Source organism: Stegodyphus dumicola, chromosome 7, assembly GCF_044657685.1.
Source record: "Stegodyphus dumicola isolate Sdum_Otavi_A_Nest chromosome 7, ASM4465768v1".
In the NCBI taxonomy this organism is placed as follows: Eukaryota; Metazoa; Arthropoda; class Arachnida; order Araneae; family Eresidae; genus Stegodyphus; species Stegodyphus dumicola.
Window position 1 is genome coordinate 187,015,545 of NC_140774.1, and position 25,572 is coordinate 187,041,116.

General features: G+C 33.2%; 1 protein-coding gene across 2 annotated transcripts in view; it reads left to right on the forward strand.

Moving 5' to 3' along the window:
• LOC118195741 (box C/D snoRNA protein 1) overlaps positions 1-25,572 on the forward strand; it is a 47,606-nt gene that overhangs the window by 9,106 nt on the left and 12,928 nt on the right. For both annotated transcript variants that reach the window (XM_085821164.1, XM_035367067.2), the window contains exons 2-6: positions 602-677; positions 1,590-1,762; positions 9,988-10,076; positions 17,413-17,519; positions 23,146-23,214. In XM_085821164.1, the coding sequence (XP_085677290.1) occupies positions 640-677; positions 1,590-1,762; positions 9,988-10,076; positions 17,413-17,519; positions 23,146-23,214 (476 nt within the window). In that variant the 5' untranslated portion in view covers positions 602-639. The remainder of the gene's footprint in view (positions 1-601; positions 678-1,589; positions 1,763-9,987; positions 10,077-17,412; positions 17,520-23,145; positions 23,215-25,572) is intronic.

Sequence of the window (25,572 nt, forward strand, 5' to 3'; positions counted from 1 at the left end):
CATGCGCTGAAAGTTTGTAGCTTTGAGGTCCGGATTATAGATCATTATGGATTATGGGTGCCCGAATTAATGGCTTTTGACTGTATAAGTAATCAGTTTAGTATTCTTTTGATAAAGTTTGATTTTCAGATACTTCTCTATTTAAGCCAAAGAAGCATAGGTTAGCAAATATTACTCTATTACAAATTTCTGGAGGCAGAATTCTTCAGTGCAGCAATGATTTTCTGCATTTTCATGGAATTTCACTGAATGACAACAATGCTGCATTAAAATAATTTCTTTCTTGTCTCGCAGCCTTGTGACCATTCAGATATGTGATCGCCCATGCTGCAGCTGTTATTCACCGCTTCATGTGTATTTCCATCTTGAATAATAAAATAAACTGTGCAGGTGATTCTTAAAATTTAAGAAGCGGTTTTAATAAACAATCCACCATTTGCTCTCCTGTAAAAGCTAAATTTAATTCGAATGTATAACTATATTTCTGACTAATTTTGTATTTCTCTTGTCTGTTGAGAATATAATTTTAGCGTAAAAATCATATTTCTCTTATGCAGAATTTTAAAAGCATAAAAATATTAAGGTATTTTAAAATTTCTAGGTTCCATATCAATTTGTGTTCTGACATTTCTTTTAAGTATGGAAGATGAACTTACACATGGATCTGTATTCCAGAGGTATTTATGAACATTATTTGTCTATATTTTATTTTATTTCTTATTTTTCTTTTTTTAATTGGAACAAATATATTAGTTTACTATGTTTACTGTATTCCTACTGTATCATCAATATTTTGATGATTAATGTATTACTTTTAAGACACCTAACATTTCCTATCGGCTTATCATATTATAATGAGTATCACATACCACAACTGAGTTTAAAGCAAATGTCATTAAAAGATATGTAATTTTTTTTAATTAAATGGTGGGCACATACCTGTTCAGCATTGGCCACTCCTAAGGCCAGAAATGGTGACTATTTTATTGTGGAAGCACCGAACAGGCAGTCTTGGTTGCCTCTTGTGAAGGGACAGACAGTTACAACCATGTACTATCTGTTCGCTTGCACAGACTACTATCTGTTCGCTTGCAAAGAGACTGCCAAATATCATCTTAGGCAACCACATCCATGCATGGGCCGAAGCTACTTCAAAAAACCGCAATGCATTGAAACGCATATGCGATTGCATAAACATTGCACGCAAAATCTCAGACAGGCTGGAGTAATTGGCTGGATGTCATAGCAAGTTATTTTCTTCTGGGTAAATAAAAAAAAGTAATATTAATCAGCCATATTTGCATCTTCTTCATTATACATCTACATCTATCTTCAGGTGTCACCCAGATGGTATAGTGGTTAGGGATTTGTTAGTTATCTATTTAAAATTCCTTAAAAGTGGTTTGTCAACTGTCTTAAACAGACATAAAGAGATGTACTTATTCTTTAAATGCTGAAAACAGACTAAACAGTTAATGTATTTTTTGTTTTAAAAATATCTGTTTAAGATTATAATTTAGTAAGTATTTTGTCAATTACTTATGCTTCTGGTTAAATAACATTATTTAATCCTTTTTTCCTCCCCTTAGCATATGTGCTACTTGCGGTGCACCATCAAAATATCGCTGCCCTAAATGCTCAGTTCTTTCATGTTCTTTACAGTGTGTAAAGGCACATAAACAAGAAAAAGATTGTGATGGTGTACGAGAAAAAACAGCTTTTGTGCCTGCAGAAGAATTTAAGGATCGACATCTTCTTAGTGGTAAGTTTATAGCATTGTTTAATTTGTTAAATTATTTACAGCATACAAAGTTATTCAGAATTACTGAGGCCCACCAAAAGCCGAGCAGTAAAGTCACTGAACACTGGTACTGGTCCGAGGTTCTAATTCCGCAATCAGGCTGGCTGCTTAGACATTTTTATGGTTTTCCCCATGTGTAACATGTATACGAGTCAGTTTCCCTTAGAAAGTTCTCCACAAAGGTATTCCTCCCCTTAGGCAGATAACCCTGAAGGCTTTGCCACAATCACATACACCAATCTATTCAGAATTATTGACCCAATTTTAGATGGCTTTATTTTGAAATGTGGAGGAACAGTTCATCTGACAATTATTCCAACTGAATTATTGAATATCATGAATGTCATCAAACTCATATTTAAATTCTTGCTAGAGCTATTTCAACCTATCTTTTATTTAAAATTAGGGAAATAATCATCCTTAGATTGGCATAGATTTTAAATTTAAAGCTGCTGATTTGTCTAATTTTAAATTTTATTTTGATAAGCTTCTGTTTCAAATAGGTATCTTTGTTACTCCCTCTTCAATGACAGTTATGTGGCTTGGAGATCATATATGTTTATGGAAAGTCGCCAGATGGTATAATGGTTAGGGGAGTTGACTGCAATACCAAAGGACCCAGGTTCGAATCCTGGAAAAGGCATAGTTGTAACTGTCTGTCCCTTCATAGGAGCCAAAGGTGGCCTACCTATTACGTGCATCCGTAATAACGTGATCACCACTTCTGGCCTTAGTAGTGGCCAAGCCGAAGTCAGCTGAGGGCCCACCATTTGGGGGGGGTGCTTATGGGAATAGTCAGCTATGTGACTAGTACAATATACCCATTTGCATGGACTAGCAGATTTCTTGGATTAGCAAAACTGATTTGCTCATTTCCTATTAAAATCAGACTTTAGGATGATCTCAGTTAATTTTTTGCTCAGTAAACTTCATTCTGTTCTATATTTAGTGTGTCCTAAAGTTCTACCTTTTTGATTGAAAAAAAAAAAAAGAGGAAAAGTAAAATGTTAATTGCCTTCATTATGTATGACTTTCATCTGTCTGGTCATAGATTTATTCAAGATCAATAAAAGTTTTCTTTTTTGGAGTCAAAAATGCTTTGTGATGTTGTTTCTACATTATCGAAGAAATGAAGAGTGAAGTGGTCTCTAAAGATTTAATGAGATTGAAGCAGAGTTGGGAATGCCATGGGTGAATTAACACTTCCCTTTCAAATTCAAGTAATTTTTGCCTATGGAATAAAGAACATAAGATTTGACATTAATGTGGTAACAGATGAAGCCTTTGTAATTGATGAGTGTTGACTGCTTATATATCATTTGTTCTGTCAATCTATCCAACTGTTGGAAGGTGGAAGGAGATATCGACATTTATTATTTACTTATATCCCATTTGATTATTCTCTTGACATTCCACCACACACTTAACATTCTTTTGGGGATACAGTCTTCTTGTAAAAGTTGATGATACAGTTTCTGCAGTGTGGTGTACTCTCCCTTTGATGTTTAGCACTGTGATAAAATATTCAGAGTTGCCAACTCTTCCGATTTAGGCTCCACCATTCTCCCTCCAACCCGATTTACAACATATTTCTCCCAGTTCTCTCTTATTCTTAACATTTCTCACAATTTTTATGTAGCTTGCTTAATACTTCATTATTTGCATCACCAAAAAAGTGATTTGAGGTGCCTGAAATTACCTGGTTTTTCTCTAGACTGCATAGAAAACCAAAATAGTTTCATCAGTGAGAAATCATAGCGAACTTCTGCTTTGTAAGTGAGAGCATGTGTCTGAAAATGTCATGTTCCGTTTCTCTAATGAGCATCAAGCACCTTTGCATGTTATCTCTCACAGACTACCCAATGACCACAAACAAGATCGAGGTTGTTATTTCGTTCATCCTGTTACTAACCTGTGTGAACGCATGTTCTTTTGAGAAATAGTTTAAGAAATTACAATATTTTGTATTAGTTATGTCTGTGAAAAAGTAAAATACTCATGTACTTTTCAAAAATCATACACAGATGACTTTCCTGCTAATATTTTCTGAAGGAAATATAATGCATTTGTGATGTGTACTGCTTGTCATTTTGATTTTATTTACTTATTTTATTTCTTTTCTTTTATATCACACGATGGAAGGGCAATTGTTCTCTAACATGTCCATACACAAAAACACAGGGACAACATGAGATCTATTGAAAAAAACGAAAAGTTAATTTTTCTCTGTGGAAACAAAGGACCAAAAAGTTATTAATGCAGAATGTTCTGTTTGCATTTAAGAATTAGTAACTGAACTTTCAGATATTTATTAGTAATGATTTGAAGGTAATTCGGTACTTTTCCATTTCGCCGGCGCAAATCTCGCCAAGTACACTGTATTGGCGACACAATACAGTATACACGTAAAAAATGTTAGCATATGTTAGTTCTAAGAATTTTTTATTTAAGGTACTAACATTTTAATATCGTTTAAAGTTTTATAAAAAGCCAATAAATAAAAGACAATAAATTTGCAAAAAGACATTAATTTAAGAATTAACTATGCTTTCATGGTTCAACCTTTTGATTCGCTGGTTCATGTCAGATAACCCCAAGTGATCTCATCTCACGTAAAATGCGCTACAAAAATTTAATTCTCTCAGTAATTATCTGTATTAATTTCAAGTTAAATCTTAATTTGGAATACAAGTTTAAAATGCAAAAATTATTTCACTTCGTATGAATAGCTTACTCAGAGATTATGTAAAACTGCAGTGCTTTACTTTGCTAGTGCATTCTCATTAGATTTGATGAATTTAACCCTTGACTTTGCCTTTTCCATATTTTCGCCTTCGATTGAGCGGTGTGACTACATCCTAATTGACTTAATTACCGCGAATGGCCTTAGGGCATAAATTTGAGCTATCTGGTAAAAATTCTATGTAATTTTATGCCAGTATTGAAAGAAACAATCAAAGAAATGGCTTTGACTTAGTTTGAAAATAAGGCATAAAAGGTTACCAGAGAGGATATTCCGTTTGGCATCAGTTGTACCACCGTTGGTGACTTTATTTCCTGTGTCGGCAAAATGGAAAAGTACCGGTAATTCATTATTAAAAAATATATTTTTATCATTTAAAAATCTTTTTGTTGTTGAAAATAAATCTCCTGATTTTTTAGTGTCGTTGGTTGGCAAGTATGAGTAATTCATTTCTCATCTCCTGTTAGATTTTGTGTTAAAAATGACTTTGTTCTGTTATGAGAAAGCAAAGTATAGATACTGGCTGCATGGAATTGTTGCTTCACAGAAAACTGATGTGGAAGCTAATGATCAAGTCAGATGATAGACCCAGATACCTTCTTCCACCTTTCTAATATTCTGCATACTGACAAAAGTTCTCGTAATTCTGAATCACTGGATGTGATTCACATTTTGCAGCTTTTAGAACTTATCAGACACTATTCGTGGATGTCTAGAATAGGACTGATCTGCTTCAAACCAGAAATTTCTGAAGTCAGTATATACTATTGTCAATTGCATCCTTACTGCCTGATATCTGCTTACTGATCTGTGACAGGGGTCATCCAGTCACAATTTACATCTACAAAATGGCTGAATTTTTTTATACATCTAGTATTTTAATAACCATAATCATTTAAAATAATGTAGGGGTATACTGCATTTATTACTGCAATAGCATGTATCATAAATAAATTACCCTTAAATTGAAGTTAGGGATATTGTATATATATAACAGTGAGGATTACTAGGGGATAATATATACAGTGCCCATCACTTATTAAACTCACTGGTTAGTAAACTCAGCCATTTATTGCATTCAGATTTCCTGGAACCAGAACGACTATATTCAGTCAAAAGTCTTTAATCCAGACGCGTCGGGACTTCGGCGATTCCGGATTATCGGTTTTTCCGGATTAGAGATCATCAGTTCAAATCTGGTAAGATGGCATGCAGAAATTATAAAATTAAAAATATGAAACCGTAATTTATGAAATAAAGAGCAATTGTGATCTAAAGGGTATCAAAATTTACAAAAAAAAAAAGCTTAATATTTATTTGTTTACTTTATTAAACATTTCTTTCAATGAGCGCATGCGTAAAGCATACATTACGCATAGTCAAAATTAGAAAATTGCAACCAGAAAACTATTTGATGTGTATTCGTGATATTTATAATGACGAGGCAATTGATTTAAATTATATTGGAGTACATCGAGATGAAACACTACATTTAGTGAGGAATTATAAGCCGGATAAAATAAAAACATCTGCCCTGAAGGTAAGGATAGTGCGGACAGATCAACTTCAAGCTCATTGCGCGCCGCAACGTTTCTGCCCCTCCCACAGAGCAGTGTGAAATTGATAAACAGATTTCGGAAATGGTTAGAGAAACAAAGGATGTGCCTTATCCATTTTTTGCAGCAATTCCACTTTTTGTTTGCTGGACATCGAAACATGCTTTCGCTTTGTAAATCCTTTGGCAGCTCCAGAATCGGAAATTCTTCTTGACATAATCGAAAGTTCAAGCTTTTGCTCTAACAGTTTGCAAAGAATAATAAGTTGGATCCAGTTCGAAGTTAAGGAATAACGCAATCTGCAACATTAACTGAAATAGATAATTAGATAATTTTAGCTTAGCTTATACCATCCGTTACACATAAAACACGCATGCATAAAGGTATTATGCGTTTATGCATGTGCAGAAATTTTGTAACTTTGAGGTCCGGATTATAGATCATTGGGGATTATGGACGTCCGGATTAAAGACTTTTGACTGTATTAATCAGTAGAAAAACTGCCATTTATTAAATTTATCCTGACGTTTATAAATCTCAAACTGACGAAAGTCTGATTATTCATATCTAAAATAAACTGTTTGTGGCTGATAAAAGCTGTTTGTAATTCATTCATTTAGCTTTCTGTTATGTAGTGTTTCAGTAAAATGAGTTTAGCAGAAATTTCGGCCAGTGTAGTTAGGATCAAGACCCACTGAGATGTTGGGTACACTTCCTTAGTTCCTGTCAGATACTGTTTCCAAATGTCTTTGTGCGGACTAGAGCTGAGTGACAAAGTATTTTTATCTTATGATTAGCAAAAGCAGTCCTCTAGAGGCACTAGTAACAAGTTCTTTGATTATTAATGAATGTTTCCCAGGAAACATGGGTTCTAAAGAATATGTAGGCTTAAGTGAACACTGGTTCCTTTTCTCGAACACCAATGCATAAGGGATGTATGTACATACACTAAGTTTGCAGAGTGTTCTCAAAGAATATCATGAAATGCTTTCTTTGATTATCGTATACTATCAGTCTTCGGGGATTGGTCATTGTAAGTTGAATAAAAAGAAAAGAAACCGTTGATTATGCATGTAATAAAGTGGCAGATCAGCTTGACAGACAAAGGTGCATTCTTTCTGGTGCAAAAAATGGAAATTTTCAATTTGACAAAAATCACTAAAATAAACATTTTTTATCTAGCATGCACCTGACTTGCAACATGTCGAAAGTGCCTAAACGAAATGATTTAAACCTGAAAGGAAAGGATAAATAGCTGAAAGATTATGAAACGTTTGGTAAAACCAGCCAATTAGAAGCAGCTTTTAAAACAGGGATTTCCCAAACAGCATTTGTGGAATTTTTACTCTGTGGAATCTGTGGAATTTTATTTGTGGAATTTAAGCAAAGAAATAAAATGGATAAGGAACTAGTGAAAAAATGCAAATGTCTCGAGAAAGCGCAAAATGAATGGAAAATCGAGAGACATTAAACAGACTTTTCTAGAATGGTTTCAAGCTATGAGACTAAAAATGTTCCAAAGCTATTTTGACGACAAAAGCTGTAGAATTCACTAAAATGTTAGAAAAAAACTGTTTCCCAACTGATGGAAAGAGAGCAATAACATTATTTGTCAGAAACTATATGTTGAGAAGCAAGGGATAGACATCATTCAGCTGAAAAATGGACAAAAGATGTTTTAACTTGGCTTCTAGAAGAATACAAGCCACATGAAATTTATAACATAGATTAAACTGGCCTGTTTTACAGAGTGTTACCAAAGCACACGTTAATATTTAAATGAGAAACAGCAGCTGGTTTTAAGAAATTTAAAAAACATGTTACTGTGTTAGTAATGTGCAGTATGGAAACAGCAATTAAAAAGATGTCAGTGGATATTGGAAAGAGGAGTAAACTTCGATGTTTAAAAGGAGTCAAGAACTTTAAACTATCATAATAACAGGAATTCGTGGATAGGAAGCAGTATTTTCCTTTTGAAGTGGGATGGAAAACTGAAATATAAGAAAATAATTCTACTGCTAGATAACTGTGCTCTGTTGTCATTCTGGAAAACAATTTGAAGAACATAATAATAAAGGTAACACACAGAATGTTAAAAAAACACTCCTTTGGGTGTAATGTAAAATCTGAAAGCTATCAGATTTTTTGTAATAATTATTTTCATTTTGAATTGCTAAATTGTTTTCTTTTTTTAATATAGTTGCGTTCCCCCCCCCTTCTTACATAGGTTAAGAGTTCATAGATTTGGAGTGAATAACGACGACACAAATATGAAGTATCAGAACAAACTTACTTGGCTAGTATTATTCAAGACAGCTCCAATAACATGTTTCCAGTCATTGAAGAACTACTACAATCAAGCTGAAACAATTAGTGACACAGCCTCCAGGTTATAACGGAAGACAGCCTCACAGCAAAGCACCAGAGTACGGCTCCTGCTTCTGCTCGATTGTTTTCGGAACTCTACGTACTCTCGAGACTCTCCATGCCACAATTTGCAATGCATTTGACGATACACTAGAGCAGGGTTTCTTATACATTTTTCAGCCGCGACCCCTTTTTATCACTGAGAATTTTTCGTGACCCTAATAATATTTACAAAGAAAGTGAATGAAACTGTCAATTTTTTCACTTGTACTGTAATATACTATTGCAGTTGTAGGTCATTAACTTTAATTCTAATTTTAAGACATAGAACAATGTGAAAATTTTAAATAAACAACAGACGAAATGACAACATAATATGCAAAACAGGGGAAATGAACGCTTATATTATAAAAAGAATGCATCGAAACGTTTTTGTTTTTTTCTTTGTCTGTATTGTCTTCTCTTTATCTATTTTTAGATGCATTGTGTAAAAATATTTGGTAATTGTAAAATTATTATAGTAAGTTAAAGAAATATCCAAACTGCTAAAATATCGGCGACACTCCTGCTGCAGGTCCCGCGACCCCCTGAGGGGTCATGACGCACAGTTTAAGAAACCCTGCACTAGAATATAGCTCCCTACTCCTCGGGTCAGTTGTTCCCAGAGCTCAACACACTGTAAGATCAAACTCACCGATGCACTAACTCGCAATACTCTAAGAGACTCTTTCAATGAACTCGGTGCTAGACTAGGCATTTACCGACTGTCAACTCAGTGGAGTCCATACCGACTCTCACTCTCCATGTAACAGTGGGGTTTATATAGCTTTTGGCTTGTGTTTGAGAACATTCTGGGCTAAACCAGTAAGAATTCGTTCCAGAAGGTTCTCCATCTGTCTTACCATATTACCAATTTGTTACCAAATGTGGCAACCCTGCCTTCCCTTGCCATTTTCTAGCAACCTTAAACCTGCTTTGCGGGAAAGCTATCTTACCGAGCCTCGATATTTCATAACATATATTGGTAATGTTTGCCAAATTAAATAAATATTGAGAGTTTGGCTATCTTAAGAAAAGTCTCCAAAATCACCAGCTTCCACCTGATAAGTGACTTTTATCAAAATAAATGATGACTTATGTTATCTTACTTTTTCTTCTGTAAAAACTGCCAAATTATGTCATTGTGGTTGTGTTAATAGTACCCTTGTCTATTTGTATCAAGTTTAAACCTTTTCACATTGGCTGTAGAGACTTTTTTATGTATTGAAGTCATTTATTCAACAATTCAATCAACAAGGAACAGAAAAACAAATCTGCAAGGTCTGATAATTGTGCATTAAGTAGAAAATTTTAAATCTTTGTAATAAACTAAATATCATTGCATGAGATGTATATGTCCCAGACCTCAGGCAATATGAAAGCAAATTATTTCTATTGTTGTAAGAAAAGCAGTTGAAAATATTTATAATTTGCTTTTCTGTTATAGGTACTTCATTTATTTATTTTACATTTTATTTCAGACTACCACTTTCTTGAGGAAATTGGTCGTACTGTAGATAATGCAAATAGAGCAAAAAGGTCACATGGATGTTTTCATTATTTACCTCCTGTAAGAATAACTTTTTAATTATTTTTTTATACTTAATTATACTGTTGGTTCATTTATGTAATGCTGTGTACATTATTTCATGTATATGTAGGATTTCAAAAACATGTAAATCACAATTCTGTTTTAAATTTTCAATAGCCCTTAACCTTGTAATTTAATTTTAATAGTTTGCTTCTCTAACCTTTTCATAAGGCTTATAACACAAATAATTTGTAACTGAAAGTTAAAATGCCAAATTAAAATCTTCCTTTCAACTTAGCTTCCATTTTGAAATATGTTACACTTCACTTCTGCTACTCCTGCTAATGTGTGCTGTCTTCAAAAGTATAATAAACTCTGAAATAGGCATGCTTATTGTAACCCATTTATGTACGTTACTGCATTTGAATGTTTGGTCATCAAAAGAAAAGGAATATTTAAATTTACCACATTTACAAGCTGCTGCTTTATGAATCTGCAATATATCAGCAGGACTACAAGAATTTCTATAATGTACTTCAATTTAACCATCAAGAATGACATTTTCTGGTATTACATATATGAATTTTATGTACCTTTATATAAGTTTTAAAGTCTTTTTAGTGTGGATTAATTAGCAAAATATGAGAAATAAAATTTTTAATATTCAGGTTGTTAGTTTTTATAGCATTTTATTCATGTATGTTTTTATCAGTCGGACTTAATTTTTGCTACAGAAAGAGATACAAAAGTGTTTAGGTGTTATTCCAGAAAAAGGTCTGATAAAATGTAAACTGTTGGAAATACTATTTAATAAGCTGGCAAAAAAATTTATTTTAGGAAAATTCTGCCATAAGTTTTAGTTACTTTTTATTGCCATTTGATTGGTTAATTGGTATTCTTTTTGCTTTTAATTTATGGAAAATATCCATCCTTATTAATTATTAATGTTATTTATGAATGGAAATTAATATATTTAAAAGTTTCTTAAATGATCTCTGGGTATTACTTTTTCTAAATAATTCTTATACGCAAGCAACAATTTCATCGAATTGAAAGCAAGTTTTAAATTTAGCTGTTAGGTCATTTAATTTTAGAGCATTTAAGGAAAATAACTTTGCATGTTAAGTTGTAGACAGAAATGAAGTTTGAGAAAGCACTGAATTTTTTCATTTGGAAGAAAAAATTGTGTAGAAATTAAATTCAAATCTGATGTTAGTTATTGAAAATAAGGTTTTGTTACCTTTTCATCCATAACATTTTGGAAATTTAAGTGTGTATGCATTCACACAGAGTTCAGGATATCCAAAAAAATAGTTACCACTTTAAAAAGTAGTAAAGTAGGTAGTCCATGACATGATTTTGACAGATTGCTGAATACAATTTTGTGAAATCAAAGAAGCCATGAGCGTCTGTGATGAATCAATGGTTTGCATTTTCTGTGAAAAATTGAAATTAAAAGAACTTTCTTCAAGATGGGTGACCCATTTTCTCAATAGTAGCAACACTACATTGGAGATCAGGCAGGTATCTGGATATTTTTATGAAGAATCTATCTGGATCAAAAGAGGATTTGTTATGATTGATAAGACTTGGATTTGCCATTATATGCTACAAACAAAATTGTAATAAAAAAAGTATCTTTGACAAACTGAGTTAGTTCCAAAGAAGGCAGAATCAGCTGAAATGGCAAAGGCATCGTTTTTTTTTTTTTTTTTTTTTTTTTTTTAAATGCTGAAGAAATTTGACTTATTGAATAGTTTGAAAAAATAAAAGCTATTACTGGCTAATAACATGCCAACACTTCTATACAACATAAAAGTAGCAACTTAGAAAAGTTCTCTAGAAATGTCAAGAAAAAGATCACTATGATAATGATCCTGCTTATTTATATAAGTGCAACTGCACAATAAAAATTGTGAAATTTGACGATCTGTTTCCTTCCATTTCTTCCTTATTCACCGAATTTGGCTCTTTTAGATTTCCATCTATTCTGAAATCTTGCAGTATTCATGGCTGAAGATATTTTTAAATGAAAGTTACTGTAAATGCATATTTGAAATCCTAATTCATAAAATCACATACTAATCACTATCCATTTCAGCTGGCGAGCTGATATAATGGTAATGCAGGTAACTTTTTTGTGACCAAATTTAGGGAAAAAAGTGTGTCTTATATGCTGTCAAATACGGTATATATATATGTGTGTGATATTTTATACTTTTTTTTTTGGTTTGATAAATAAGTAATATAGAAATGTTTGATGAATTTTGTATGTATTGTGAAACATATTTGCTGTGCAAATACTAATGCACAATTATTAATATTTCTGCAGTAGATCTTAATGCAAATCAAGTTTAACACAAGGCATAAACCCTGTAGTTTTGATATACTCTTAAAGAAAAAAGGGGTCTTGTTTATAAGGTTATCCATTTTTGACTTACCTCACTAGTCTGATAGTAACATCAAAACAATACCGCAAATTTTGTTGTGGCACATGATTTGCATCTGTCACTGTACAGCTTCTGTACCAATTTTGAACGAGAACCCTAAAAGGACAAGTCAAGGGTCTACTTCCCTTCTTTCTCTGCCTCAAAACCTGTCAATATGTCAAACTGTCATATGTGACTTACCTCACTAGTCTGATAATAACATCAAAACAAGACCACAAATTTTGTTATGGCATATGATTTGCATCTGCCATTGGCATAAGTGTGACTGCACAGCTTTTTTCTTCTGTACCAATTTTGAACGAGAACCCCCACAGGGCAAGGTCAAGGGTCTACTTCCCCTCTTTTCCTACCTCTAAGCCTGTCAAAATGACTTTCAGCTTGCTATGTATTTTAAGTACCGTAATTTCCAGAAGAAACACCATGGCGTTTACGTGTTTAAAACTTAAATTTTCTGTGGGAGTGGCGTTTAGGTACGCTAAAAATAAAATATTTCCTATGATGGTCATTGTACATAGTTTGGGTGGCCTTGTCATTTACATAGATTGGTGCTGTACCAAGACAAAAGACCAATCAGTTGCTTTTTGCGAACGTTATTTTGTTTACATTCTTTCCCTTGAACGGACCTACATGCCTTATTCACCCTAAACGGGATTTCAGAACAATAACATTCTTCCCCCTTTCAAATCAACATTCTCCTCTGCCATTCGATGAATCTTCCAGGACCCATCCTCTCCCCACCCCTGCCTTTTCTGCAATTTTTTTCAAAGGTGGACACGACTCCACCTGCCTCGCAATAACGAACTGTGACGTATTTCTCCTTCAGCATGAATCGATTTTTCTTGGCATTCTGCCAGATACAGATCCCATCAGTTTGGGTATAAGTACTTGTTAGATAGTTTTTAAGTAAGAAGGGAGCGGAAAATTTTTAGAAAATGACACCTGAACAGCACAGAAGCTATATACTGCTGGTTTTAAGCTTAATGTAATTTCACGTGCTGAACAAATTGGAAATAGAGCAGCAGCTCGAGAGTTTGAAGTGGACGAGAGATGTATTCGACGTTGGAGGACTGAAAAAGAACTTCTTAAAAATATGCCACAACAGAAATGAGCCAAAAGAAGTGGTACTGTAAGGTGGCCGAAGTGGACGAGAGATGTATTCGACGTTGGAGGACTGGAAAAGAACTTCTTAAAAATATGCCACAACAGAAACGAGCCAAAAGAAATGGTACTGTAAGGTGGCCGAATCTAGAGGATGACCTTGCAAACTGGACAAAGGAGCAACGAGGAAAGGGAATGGCAATTTCGAGTGTAAAATTTATAGCAAAGCAAATGAACATAAATGATTTCAAAGGAGGGCCTTGCTGGTGTAGCAGATTTATGAAAAGAAAAAATATTTCTGTGCATACTAGAACAACAGTCGGGCAACAATTACCAATGGACTGGCAAGATAAAAAGGCATCTTTTCTAAAATATGTGACAGATATTATTGACAAAAAAAAAAACTTCTTCGGTCACAGATAATAAATAATGGATGAAATGCTAATGGATGAAACGCCATTAGCTTTCGACTTTCCTGCAAACAGAACTGTTGATGAAACTGGTGCAAAAACTATATTTGTGCTTACGACAGCGGCATAAAACGTCATTAACGTGTGTTAGCTTGTGCCGTAAACGGTGACAAGCTAAAGCCGATGATCATTTTTAAACGAAAGACTATTCCGAAGGGAGATTTTCCTAATGACGTAATTATTTGTGCAAACGAGAGCGGCTGGATGTGCGATACAATCATGCATGATTGGCTACAAAAGTTTGGCAGTGTCGTAAGGGATCTGTTTTCCAACCAAAAGGTTATTGAGAATGGATTCCATGCGTGTTCATTTACTTGAGTCAGTGAAAACCAGATGTCAAAAATTGTCTACGACCGTAGCAAAAGTTCCTGGTAGTTTAACAAAAATCTTACAACCATTAGATTTGTCAGGTAATAAATCCTTCAAAGCTGAAGTCCGAAAGCGGTGGGAGGAGTGAAGGATTGCATTCGTGTGCCAAAATCGGTAAAATGCATATAGCATCTTATGAAGAAGTTGCAAAGTGGGTAGGAAGTGCGTGGAAAACGGTAAAAACATCGTCAATAATAGCAGGGTTCAAAGAAGCTGAAATTATATCCTTAGATAAAGAAACTGTAAACCAAGAGGATGAATGTGACAATCTAGAAGACTTGGACTTAGATCAGGATTTACTAAATCTTTTTAATTCAGATAGTGAAGAATCAAATTTTGATAGCTTCATATGAAGTACAGTTTGCTGTAATTCCTTTTGTAAGTAAAATTTTAAATTTCCTTTTGCCATACAAATTTAATATTTCGTTGTTGTAACATTTTTTATAATATAGTTTGAGTATTACAAATATGGACTTCTTTAGTGGGTAAATATAAGTATATATGTGAACGTAAATATATTTTCAACATTTCTTACCTTTATTTTTGAGTTATGATTTCATTTCATGCATTTTTCTTAACTGATATGTCATATATCAGGACTTAGGTTGAGATCTTGCATCTATACGACCCACGACGATGTCACACGCAATTTAATTTACTGCAGCGTTTACGCTGATGCGGTGTTTCTGTATAATTTTTATTTTTTTCCCGCCATTTTTCTCGAGTGCGGCGTTTACGCTGATGCGGCCTTTCTTCCAGAAATTACGGTATCCTCATACCACAAAGATACTTATTCCATTTACAAACATCCAAACCAGATACTATGCACTGATAAACATCCAAACCTTCTTCAGGATTTAAACTCAGGTTGAACAATATGGCAGCCAGCAGCTGCCACTTTATTATAATGGTATGATAACAATACTGATCACTTTAATATTTGTATATATAGTCACTTGAAGTTACATATATAATCACTTAAAGATGTGTAGAAGTTATTTTTTTCACTCTTTCAAAAAATATAATTAAATGGCATTATAGTTATGCCATTTAATTATGAAGGTAAAATTAAGTAAGCAAATTTTCTGTAGAGAAAAAGTTAGGAATAAGTGAAATTATTTTAATTATCTGAATATATGTATTTTTAATATACATGACAGGCATTATTTTTTAAAGGACAACATGAGCAAAAACTCTCCATCTCACAAACAAGCTATTATTGCAGTCATTCTAAAAATCTTTGGGAGGGGGCTAATTTAATTTGCAGTAGTGAATGGCATATTTTTTACTTCGTTGTATAAAGTAACTGAACTGAAATCCCGAAAAATTTCGAGTATCATATTTCAACGGAAATATCCATTTAGACTGCTATCGAATGCAATTTAATGATGTTTTTGCATGACTTCTGTATGTAAGGACAGAATAAAGGTCTGTTTTTCTCAAAACAAATTGTGAAATGGATTTAAAATTGATTCAGAAGAGATTTTTTCATGATGTCTGTAGGTGTGTGTGTACGTATGGATGTACGAGGGCCATCCAGGAAGTAGATTACGTTTCCGTCTGTGTCCGCTAGGGGCGGGGCTAGCGCGGCCATCTTGGGGTCAGAGCGTTGCGCAGCTCAGTCTGCATCTAGCCGTGCTAGTGAGAGGTTCGTGCTGTGCTCCGTTCAGATACTGTGACGGTTTGAAATGTCTGCGTTAATTGAAAATCCCGCGAGCTGCGAGGTGCGCTCAGTAATAAGGTTTCTGACTGCAAAAAACTGTAAACCGATAGAAATCTATCGGCAGCTTCGTGAAGTGTATGGGGACAACATTATCACTGAAGGTGGAGTGCGTCAGTGGGTCATAAGATTTCAAAATGGCCGAACCAATGTTCACGACGAAGATCGAAGTGGGAGACCCAGCATAGTGACCGCCGAACTTCTCGAAAAAGGTCGATGCTAAAGTCCGTGAAAATCGAAATTTCACAATAACGGAACTTTCTTTGAGTTTTCCACAAATTTCGCGAAGTTTGTTGCACGAAATCATCAGCGAAAAGCTTGGTTACCACAAGTTTTGTGCAAGATGGGTTCCAAAAATCTTGACAGAGGACCACAAAAATCAGCGAATGGCTGCAGCGTTGAACTTTTTGGACGCTTACCATAAGGATGGTGACTCTTTACTCGATCGCATCGTTACTGGTGACGAAACATGGGTGACCTATTCCCTATTCCCAGCAATGAAGAAGTGGCTGGCTATGCAGCGTTTTGATGACGACGCACAGCTGCAAGAAGAAGTGGTTGAAGGCGCAGGCGGCCGAATTTTTCGACGAAGGAATTTCCAAGCTCGTACATCGCTACGATAAATGCCTTAATTTGTATGGTGACTATGTAGAAAAGTAGTATTTGAGTGTGGCTTTCATCTGTATATAATAAAATTTGTTTCCTATACTTTGTTTATTTTTTTATTCCAAAACGTAATCTACTTTCTGGATAGCCCTCGTATTTTGCATAACTCAAAAATAAGTAGCTTTAAAATGTTGAAATTTTGTATATATGATGGCTATAACATGTAGTTGTGAACCTCCATTTTTGGTTATAATTTAGTCACACCAAAAGTATATATGTATGTATACCCGCTCTATTACTTGGCTCGTTGAACTCATTTTTTTTTTTAATTGTTATATGTTGGTAAATTGTGCATTTTTTCCCTTTAAAAGTTATTGAATTATGAAAAAAAATTTTGTGTTTTATGTTTTTCTATATTTTCTAGTTTTTAATGAAATTGTTTTGAGTTTTTATGTAGTTTTGCCATGCTACGAAGTGAGAACTGAATTAATTGAATGAAAAATATATCTCTAATGAAATTCAAGGAAATAAGTTGAAATGAAATGAAGCAAAATAATGTGTATAATTTAATAGGCCATACAAGGAAGTCATATGTTGTCCACATCAGATTTTTAGTTTTATGTATGAATGCATTTTTTAACGATAATATTTTCCACCTTCAGAACCTTTATAGATTGAAAATGGCTGCCAAAGCAAGAAAAACAGATCTTCAGATTCTTCCTATGGTATTTTCTAAAAGGAAAATTAGTACTACATTTATAAGATACAGGTACTTCTTATTTCTTTCTTACATTTCATTAAGGGAAAAAAATTATTGTAAGTAATATGTAAAAAATTTTGAAATTTCCACATGTCATCTTGCTAAATTTAAATTTGTGATTCATAATCCAATAATTTCTGAAATCCGGAATCACCAAAGTCTTGATAATTTTAAATCTCAGACGTTTTACTATATATATGTAATATTTTAAGTGCATAGTCGTCATGGGAAAAGACACGAAGTTGACATTGACAAAACTAATTTCGGCAAATCATTGTTTTTATTTTTACACATATCAAATCATCCTTTTACAGACAAGATATTTTTTAATCATAATTTAATACAATAACTTCGATGTACATGGGTTTTAAAGTACGACATCATCTTAGGTAAGTAAGCATAGCAGCAGAGGTTTTGCATGGCAGAAGTCAGGAAAAGGGGGGGCTAATTGCTCGTGAAGCAGTATTTATACTATGTAGGTGCATAAGTAAAGCTAAGACATGATTGATTAATTTTAGTTTTAGTTACTTTTCTCAAACAGTGTTATGTAATTTGGGAAAAGGATGAACTTAGGGAGAGAACATCGAATTTAGACTAGTCAATTTAGAGGTTTCCAATTATTTCTTTACGTGGCCATCGTATTTTATTATATTTTTCTCAGAAGATATATATCTTTATATATATGTAAGATATATCAGATATATCTTACACTTATATCTTTCTCAGAAATTGAAATACAGCATCAGGAAGAAAGTGTAGGAAAATTGGGAAAATAACTAGTGAGTTAGATGCATAAATAATCTCAAAATATGTGTTTGATGTTTGAAAGAAAAATTCTTTCTTTCAGTTATGAGTTTAGACATCACTGGAAGCAGTACAGGCATTTATTTCTGATCCTGTTACCATTAATCAAATGATAAAATTTGTTTTTGAGTTTACTGCAAAAAGCAGTATTATATTCAGCTTGCGAAACATCTAGATTAATCTCAGGCAACCCAGATTATAAGTTGTCCAACATAGTCCCATTCATGCTTATATTGATTTCAAGCCAGAAAAGGTGATGGGTTATGGCATGTTTTTATGATTTTCCTTCTGTGTAATCCTGATACAAGCTTTTCCTTAAAGGGCCTATAGCCCTAGTTTGTTATGTTGTATCTGAGTAAAAGCCTGTGAACAACAAATGCCTGTGTGTGTTTTGAACGTATGACAGTACTGCAGGATCTATAGGCAAACTCATATAGCATCATGCAATTAACCGTTTGCCTGATTATCCCGAGTTCGTATATATTCATAGACTCCAACTACTACGGATTCTCCGTAGTTTCTACGGAAATTCATGAAAAACTACGAGCTACGAAAAGTATGGAAAAAACTACGGATTTTACAGAAACAAGAGGAGAACCAGTACGCAAAACGGAACCAACTAATTCATCCGATGATTGGCTGAATACTCGTGTTATCATATATCACGTGTTGAGTGCGTTCCTAGTTTTGAAGAATTAGCCAATCATAGATCAGAAACTCCAACCGTTAACGACTTATCAATAGTTCCACCCAATTGTCTGTCTCCCAGGTTCCTCGCTGATGCGTGTTTAGGCTGCATTCGGCTGCATTGTGTAGTTTACGGCGAGAGCTTAGCGTGTGTCTTGTGAACTGTGAATCAGGTGAAAGATTTTTAATCATAATGCTGCCTCGAACGAAGAAGCCAAAATTATCAAAGCAGAAGTTTAAAGATTCATATTCTTCAGAATTTCCATGCATTAAAGCGTCCGAAATTTCTGTGAATCACGCACACTGCAGTGTATGCAACAAAGACTTCTCAGTTGCTCATGGCGGAAAAGATGACTGTAAACGGCATGTGTTTTCTCAAAAGCATATAGAACTTGGCACCATAAAATCTAAAGAAATAACAAATTTCTTAATAAAAGATGATGAAACAGATCCTATAAAAGCCGAATGCTATTTTGTTCGTTTTTTAATTGAACATAATCTACCGCTTTCTGTTTCGGATCATTCCAAAGAGCTTTTCAAAGCAATGTTTCCGGATTCTGCCATAGCAAAAAAATTTAGCTGCGGTCATACCAAAACTGCTGCTATTGTGAAAACGCTTGTAGAAAATACTGTTGCTGATATTATAAAATCAGTGTGCAGTACATCATTTTCTCTAAGTACTGATGGAAGTAATGATAACAATGATAACAAACTGTACCCATTGGTTATAACATACTACAGTAAAGAAAAGGGAGTGATAATTACTTCATTGATTTCTATTTTAGAATGCACGAATAATACAGGAGAAGGTATTTTTAATTGTATAAATGAAAACTTTAAAAACAAAGGTTTAGAATGGAAAAATTGCTTATCATTTTCTTCAGATAATGCTAGTAATATGATTGGAAAGTTTAAAGGTGTAGCATCATTTATCAAAATGCATCAACCAAGTATAATCACCCGAGGTTGTCCGTGCCACCTCTTGCATACAGCTGCAAAAAAAGCTACTGAAAAATTAATTGGCTCAGAAATTGAAATGTTGATAATAGATATATATTTTTACTTGGAGAAAAGTTCGAAACGGAAGCATAGCTTCAAAGTTGCTCAACAAATTTTGGGACAGAATGCAAAATCTCATAAAATTTTGAAATATTGCAGTACGAGATGGTTGTCTCTTTTAGAATCTATAACAAGGATTTTGGAACAGTGGGATGCTGTGATAAATTTTTTTGGAGATAAACCAGATAACAGTGAGAATGAAGGAAAGAGATTGCAAAACATTAAAAAAATTTTACAGTCACCGACCACCAAATTGTACTTGTTATTTTTGAAAAATACTTTGCCTTTGTTTATAACAGTAAATATTAATTTGCAACAACAAGCTCCTTATATACATAAATTGAGAAGAGAACTTTTTGAACTTTTAATGAATTTATTTGTTAGATTCGTAAAACCATCAGTAATTTCTAAAGAAAATGAAGATGTTACTCTAACGTCTATTCCATTTCAGAAGTATAGTAAACAAAAAGAAAATGAAAATTTAGTGATTGGTGCGGAAACAAGACTATATTTAAAAAATGCCAAGTTGAATGAAAGTGAAGTGAAATCATTTTTCACTTCTGTGCGAGCTTTTTTCATAACTGCATGTTCATATATAATTGATAAATTTCCACTGAGTGATCCATTTCTAAAACATGCTGAAGTTGCTGACATCAACTTGAGAATTGAAGTCTCATTTTCATCTGTTCTTTACTTGATGAATACTTTTCCATCCATTATTGATGAAAAATGTCTTAATCAAGTAGAAATTGAATTTTCCATGTATCAAGTAGATGATTTGAAAGAAATTGTAGATTTGCGTATTGATATAGCATGGGGAGAAATTGCCAAATTAAAAAATATGAATGGGTGTATTAAATACAAAGTATTGCCTTCTGTAATGCTTGCTGTCTTAATAATACCTCATTCAAATGCAGCTTGCGAAAGAATTTTTTCTATTGTTAAAAAAAATCAGACGGAATTTCGACCAAATTTAGGTCTTAAAACTCTTGAAGCAGTTTTGATTGAAAAAATAAATATGCAGGCAAATGAAGAACTGTGTTATAAAAAAACATTCTCAAAATCAGAACTTAAGCTTGCTAAGCATGCTACATATAAATCTTTGCATTCATAAATTATGCGTATTTTGTTTAATACTTATATGTATCATTCTTGGTTATTTAAATTTTATTTCCCTGTAGAAATCATATCCAGAATAAAGATATGATTTATAGCTTCTGATTTTTTCTATGATTAGTAGTGATTTGAAGTACTTTTTATTAGTGAATGCTTGAGGAGTTAAAAGAAAATTTCTAATTAAATGTGCATATAATTTACAAGGTATATTTTTAATTATTCAGTTTTATATGTATATGGATTTTAAATGTAATAAAATTGATTACAATTAATTATTAATTTAAAATTAATGAATGGTTAATTACAACATACGCTACGCGCACATTTTCAAAGTTGTAAAAATGTCGTTCGCGCGTTGACTACTGACAAGGTTTGCTGAAGGTTGGAGTCTATGTATATTGCAGTTAGTTATTATCCCGAGAAAACTCTAGCAAAGCCAAATTTGTTACTCTGATTTGTTTTATCATGGTTTTACTCGCCTGGAGGAAATGAAAGGAAATATTCAGCTTTTATTGGCAGTTTGCCAAGTTTTGTTGGTTGCATGGTTCTTTTGGCGAGACTGGTCATGTGTTTCCCTATTGTATAGTATACGTTAGCTTGTGTACAAAGAAAGTAATGTACAAAGAAAGATACTTGGGTTGAAAAAAAAGTAAAATAATGGTGATATGTAAGATAGTGAAAGTGATGATTTTTCAGATAGTGATTATAAAGAGGTGGGAAAATAATAATTTTTTAAAAAATCAAATCCAGCGAGACAGTGTAATCTGTGCTCCCGTAAAAGAGATTCCAGCGGTAAGCCAGTAAGAAAAGAGATCAATTACCCATGTATAGAATGTCAGGTATCACTTTGTGTTGTCCCTTGTTTCAAAAACTGTCATACAACGACAAATATTTAATTCTTTTTTGTTTCCCCGAGATAACTCGGGAAAGTAAACTAATATTAAAACTTACACCTTCAAAAAATTAAAAATTCAACTTAAAACCTACATATTTTGATTTGTTTCATTTTATTGTATTTAGTAATAAAATAAAAAAAGTGATGATTTTTTGCAATTATTTTCAAAAACATTTTGTAAGGGAAGCAGTTAAACTATCTGAAGTATATACTAGAGATGCTTCTTCATCGTATGAAATGTTTGCCTGGTATGAAGTTTGCCGTTTTAGTGATGTATGAAATGTCATCCTGTGCTTGGTTAGGCTTAATTGATTGTGATTTTTATATTACTGTCTTTGATGCCTATAAACATTTCTTCAGTCATCTTTTTTGAAGGTTAAAGTGGAACTTCTATCCATTCATATGATTGTTTTCATTTACATATGCACCAGTTCAAGCACAGGGGCAAGTGTTATACAGTTTGAAAACAAGTTTTTACTGGTTTGGAGATGAAAAGGCTTTTCATGCAAATGATATCTGATGGTTTAAGTAGGGAAAGTTTTCATTCAATGATTACTAAATAGTAATTGTGGTTCAGCTTGCTAATGCAGCTGACAAACTGCAAATGGATCTAACTACATGCATGAGCAACCTAATGTCATGTAGGAGCTCAGTGATTCTATCCCTTTTCGTATACCTCAAAATTGTTATATTATTTCTGATGCCTCCTGTGAGATGTGACATAGTATCATTTCTTATTAATTTCTGTATCATTTCGTAATTAATTGTGCTTTCTACAAAGCTCTAACCTTTCACAGAACGAGATTAAGCATCAGCAAGTTTTCTTCTTTAATATACTAACATTTATTGATTATTTCTGCTTTGAGTCTGAAATCTGATATATGTATATCATCGTTGTTTCTAAAAATTCTGTGACTTGCATGATTCTGTAGATTTTCCCTTGTGGAATGCAGTTCAGAAAATATTGTGTAATTTTGTTTCATAAAATAGGCTTTTCTTTTTAAATTTGATTTGCACGTTTTAAAAATATAAACACTGCAATATTAATATGTTAAATGTAAACTGTTATTTTAGTGACAGGAAGATATTCTGGAGAATAGAATGGAATTTCCCTTTATGCAGTTTTTCTTGTGCTGATGAAAGGTAATTAATAATTATTAATGTATTCTTTATATTCCACTTGGCTGCTTGAAGTGTAATAATAAATAGTTTGACACTCCAAATAGCCCCCCATGCATATTTATAAACAGCAACAGTGCTTTCAGAATTAGGCAATAAGCACATAATGATGACAACTAGCTATATTATAAAATCACTGAAACAATACACATATGTATATATTTGTCCAATAAAAATTATACTAATAACTTGTTAAAACTAATGACCTATAACATGTTATAATGCAATTTTGGTACTTACGTATCAGTTCAGCCATCTTCGTGCAGTTTGGTTGTTTTTTTATTCAAGAAAATTAATAATTGTAAAAACATTTTTAATGCATATACTAAGCAAATTATATGCATATTAATTAATGTTTAGCCCTCTAATCAATCAATCAGTCTTACAAGCAGTTTTTTGTTTCTTCAGCCTCTTTATCAAGAATGCTTATCTTTTCCTATAATTATTGCAGTCTTGTCTGCCATTTCTTGTCTTCATAAAAGAATGTAATGTTAATTTCTTGCTTCCTTGTAAATAAATTGAACTCCGTAGTGAGGGACAAATGACTGCTTTCAAACTAATAACCACTTTGAATCCTGAAATGTTGAATACAAATTTTTACATTAAAGTTGTAGGAAGGTTGTTATCTGAAATACAACTGCTTCAAGTTTGCAATCAAGTGTTCACAATTTTGTGAAAAAATTGAGAGAAAGCAAAAAATCTTGTAGAAATTTTACAACATTTTCTTCTCCTGTAGGCTAATCCCACAACAGCATGTTTTAAAGTTTTATTTAAGGGTAAAAAATATATATTTTTTATAAAAAAAAAAAACTTTGGAACTTGGAGTACAACAAATAGAATGCTCAGGAAAATTATGACATTGATTATTAAAATTAACAATTATAATGCCCATGGTTACTAGAGTTAGATGCTTGCTGAAGAATTAAACAACTTCCACTAAGATAGTTGCACTTATAAATAATTACTGTTCTTTTCTTTCCCCCTCACAATCTTTGTATCTTGACTAATTAAGTGTTGTTCATCCAGGGGAAAGGATTTGGCTCTCATGTTATGATTTGTTGCTATTGAAGTAACTAATATTTCATCAAAAATCTATCTGTATTCTGTTCATTTCGGGGGAGGGAGAAGGTAATGCATTTGGGTTTCATTTAAAACAAATATTTTTGTGTTGAAAAAGAGAAAGCAAAATGTTTAGTTATCTTTTAATGCATGTGAATAATGGTAGAAATAAGCAAATGAAATACTACAGCTTTTTCAAATGAATGTGTTGAAACTTAAATAGGTTGATATTTGTATAGAAATTCGAGGATCAAACAACAAAACTCATATGGTCATCCTCTTCTTATACGGGTTGTTGCTCGATCAGTGAGAGGAATTCTACACTTGAACATATGTTATAATATGTTTAGAAAAACATTTTGAAATCAATCTAATTGATATTTTAATCAATCCAAATTAAAAGAGAGAGTAAAATTCTAGCTCATGCAAGCTCTTGAATAATGAATTTAATTGTACTGTATATTCATAAAGGAATTTAAAAAAAATCAACAACTTCTAGGAATGTTTATTAACCGTAAATTACCCCTATTCTAAACAAATTATTTTAAAACAAGTTCCACTCAAGTAATAATTGAAATAACTATGTGTGCTAATGATGAATACCCATACACCTGTTAGATTTTTCACCTTCAGTACAAAATTCAATGTATTCGCTGAGATATTTGGTACTTTATTGTAAAATAGGCTTTGAGTTAAACGTTCTTCTTGACTACAGCCTAATGTAAATTACCTGAGCATTGTAGGCATGTATAAGATTAGCGAGATGTCTTTGATTGTTGGTTTTATTGCATATATTTTTAACTTAAACTGAGCATATCAAGTCATAATTTTTGTGTTGACTGAGGAGCACTTATACTGAATTTAGCACATAGCTTTCTAGATAGCTGTTTTTAACCCTTTGACTACTAATGGGACATATAAGTCTCACTTAAACTTTAAAAAGGACAAGAGAATCAAAATTCATACAAGAGAAAAATTCATTCAAAAGAAGAGAAGGGGGGAAAGGAGAATCTCCCGAATGTTGGGGGATCATCTTCTAATAGTTGGAAAATCAAAACACCGCTGTGCTCATTGTACACAGCCAACCAGCGGCCGAGCGGTAAAGTCGCTGAACACTGGTAGTTCGGTCCGAGGTTCGAATCCAGCGAACGGGCTGACTGCATGGGCGTTTTTGTGGTTTTTCCCATGTGTAACGTGTATACGAGCCAGTTTCCCTTAGAAAGTCCTCCACGAAGGCATCCCTCCCCTTAGGCAGATAGCCCT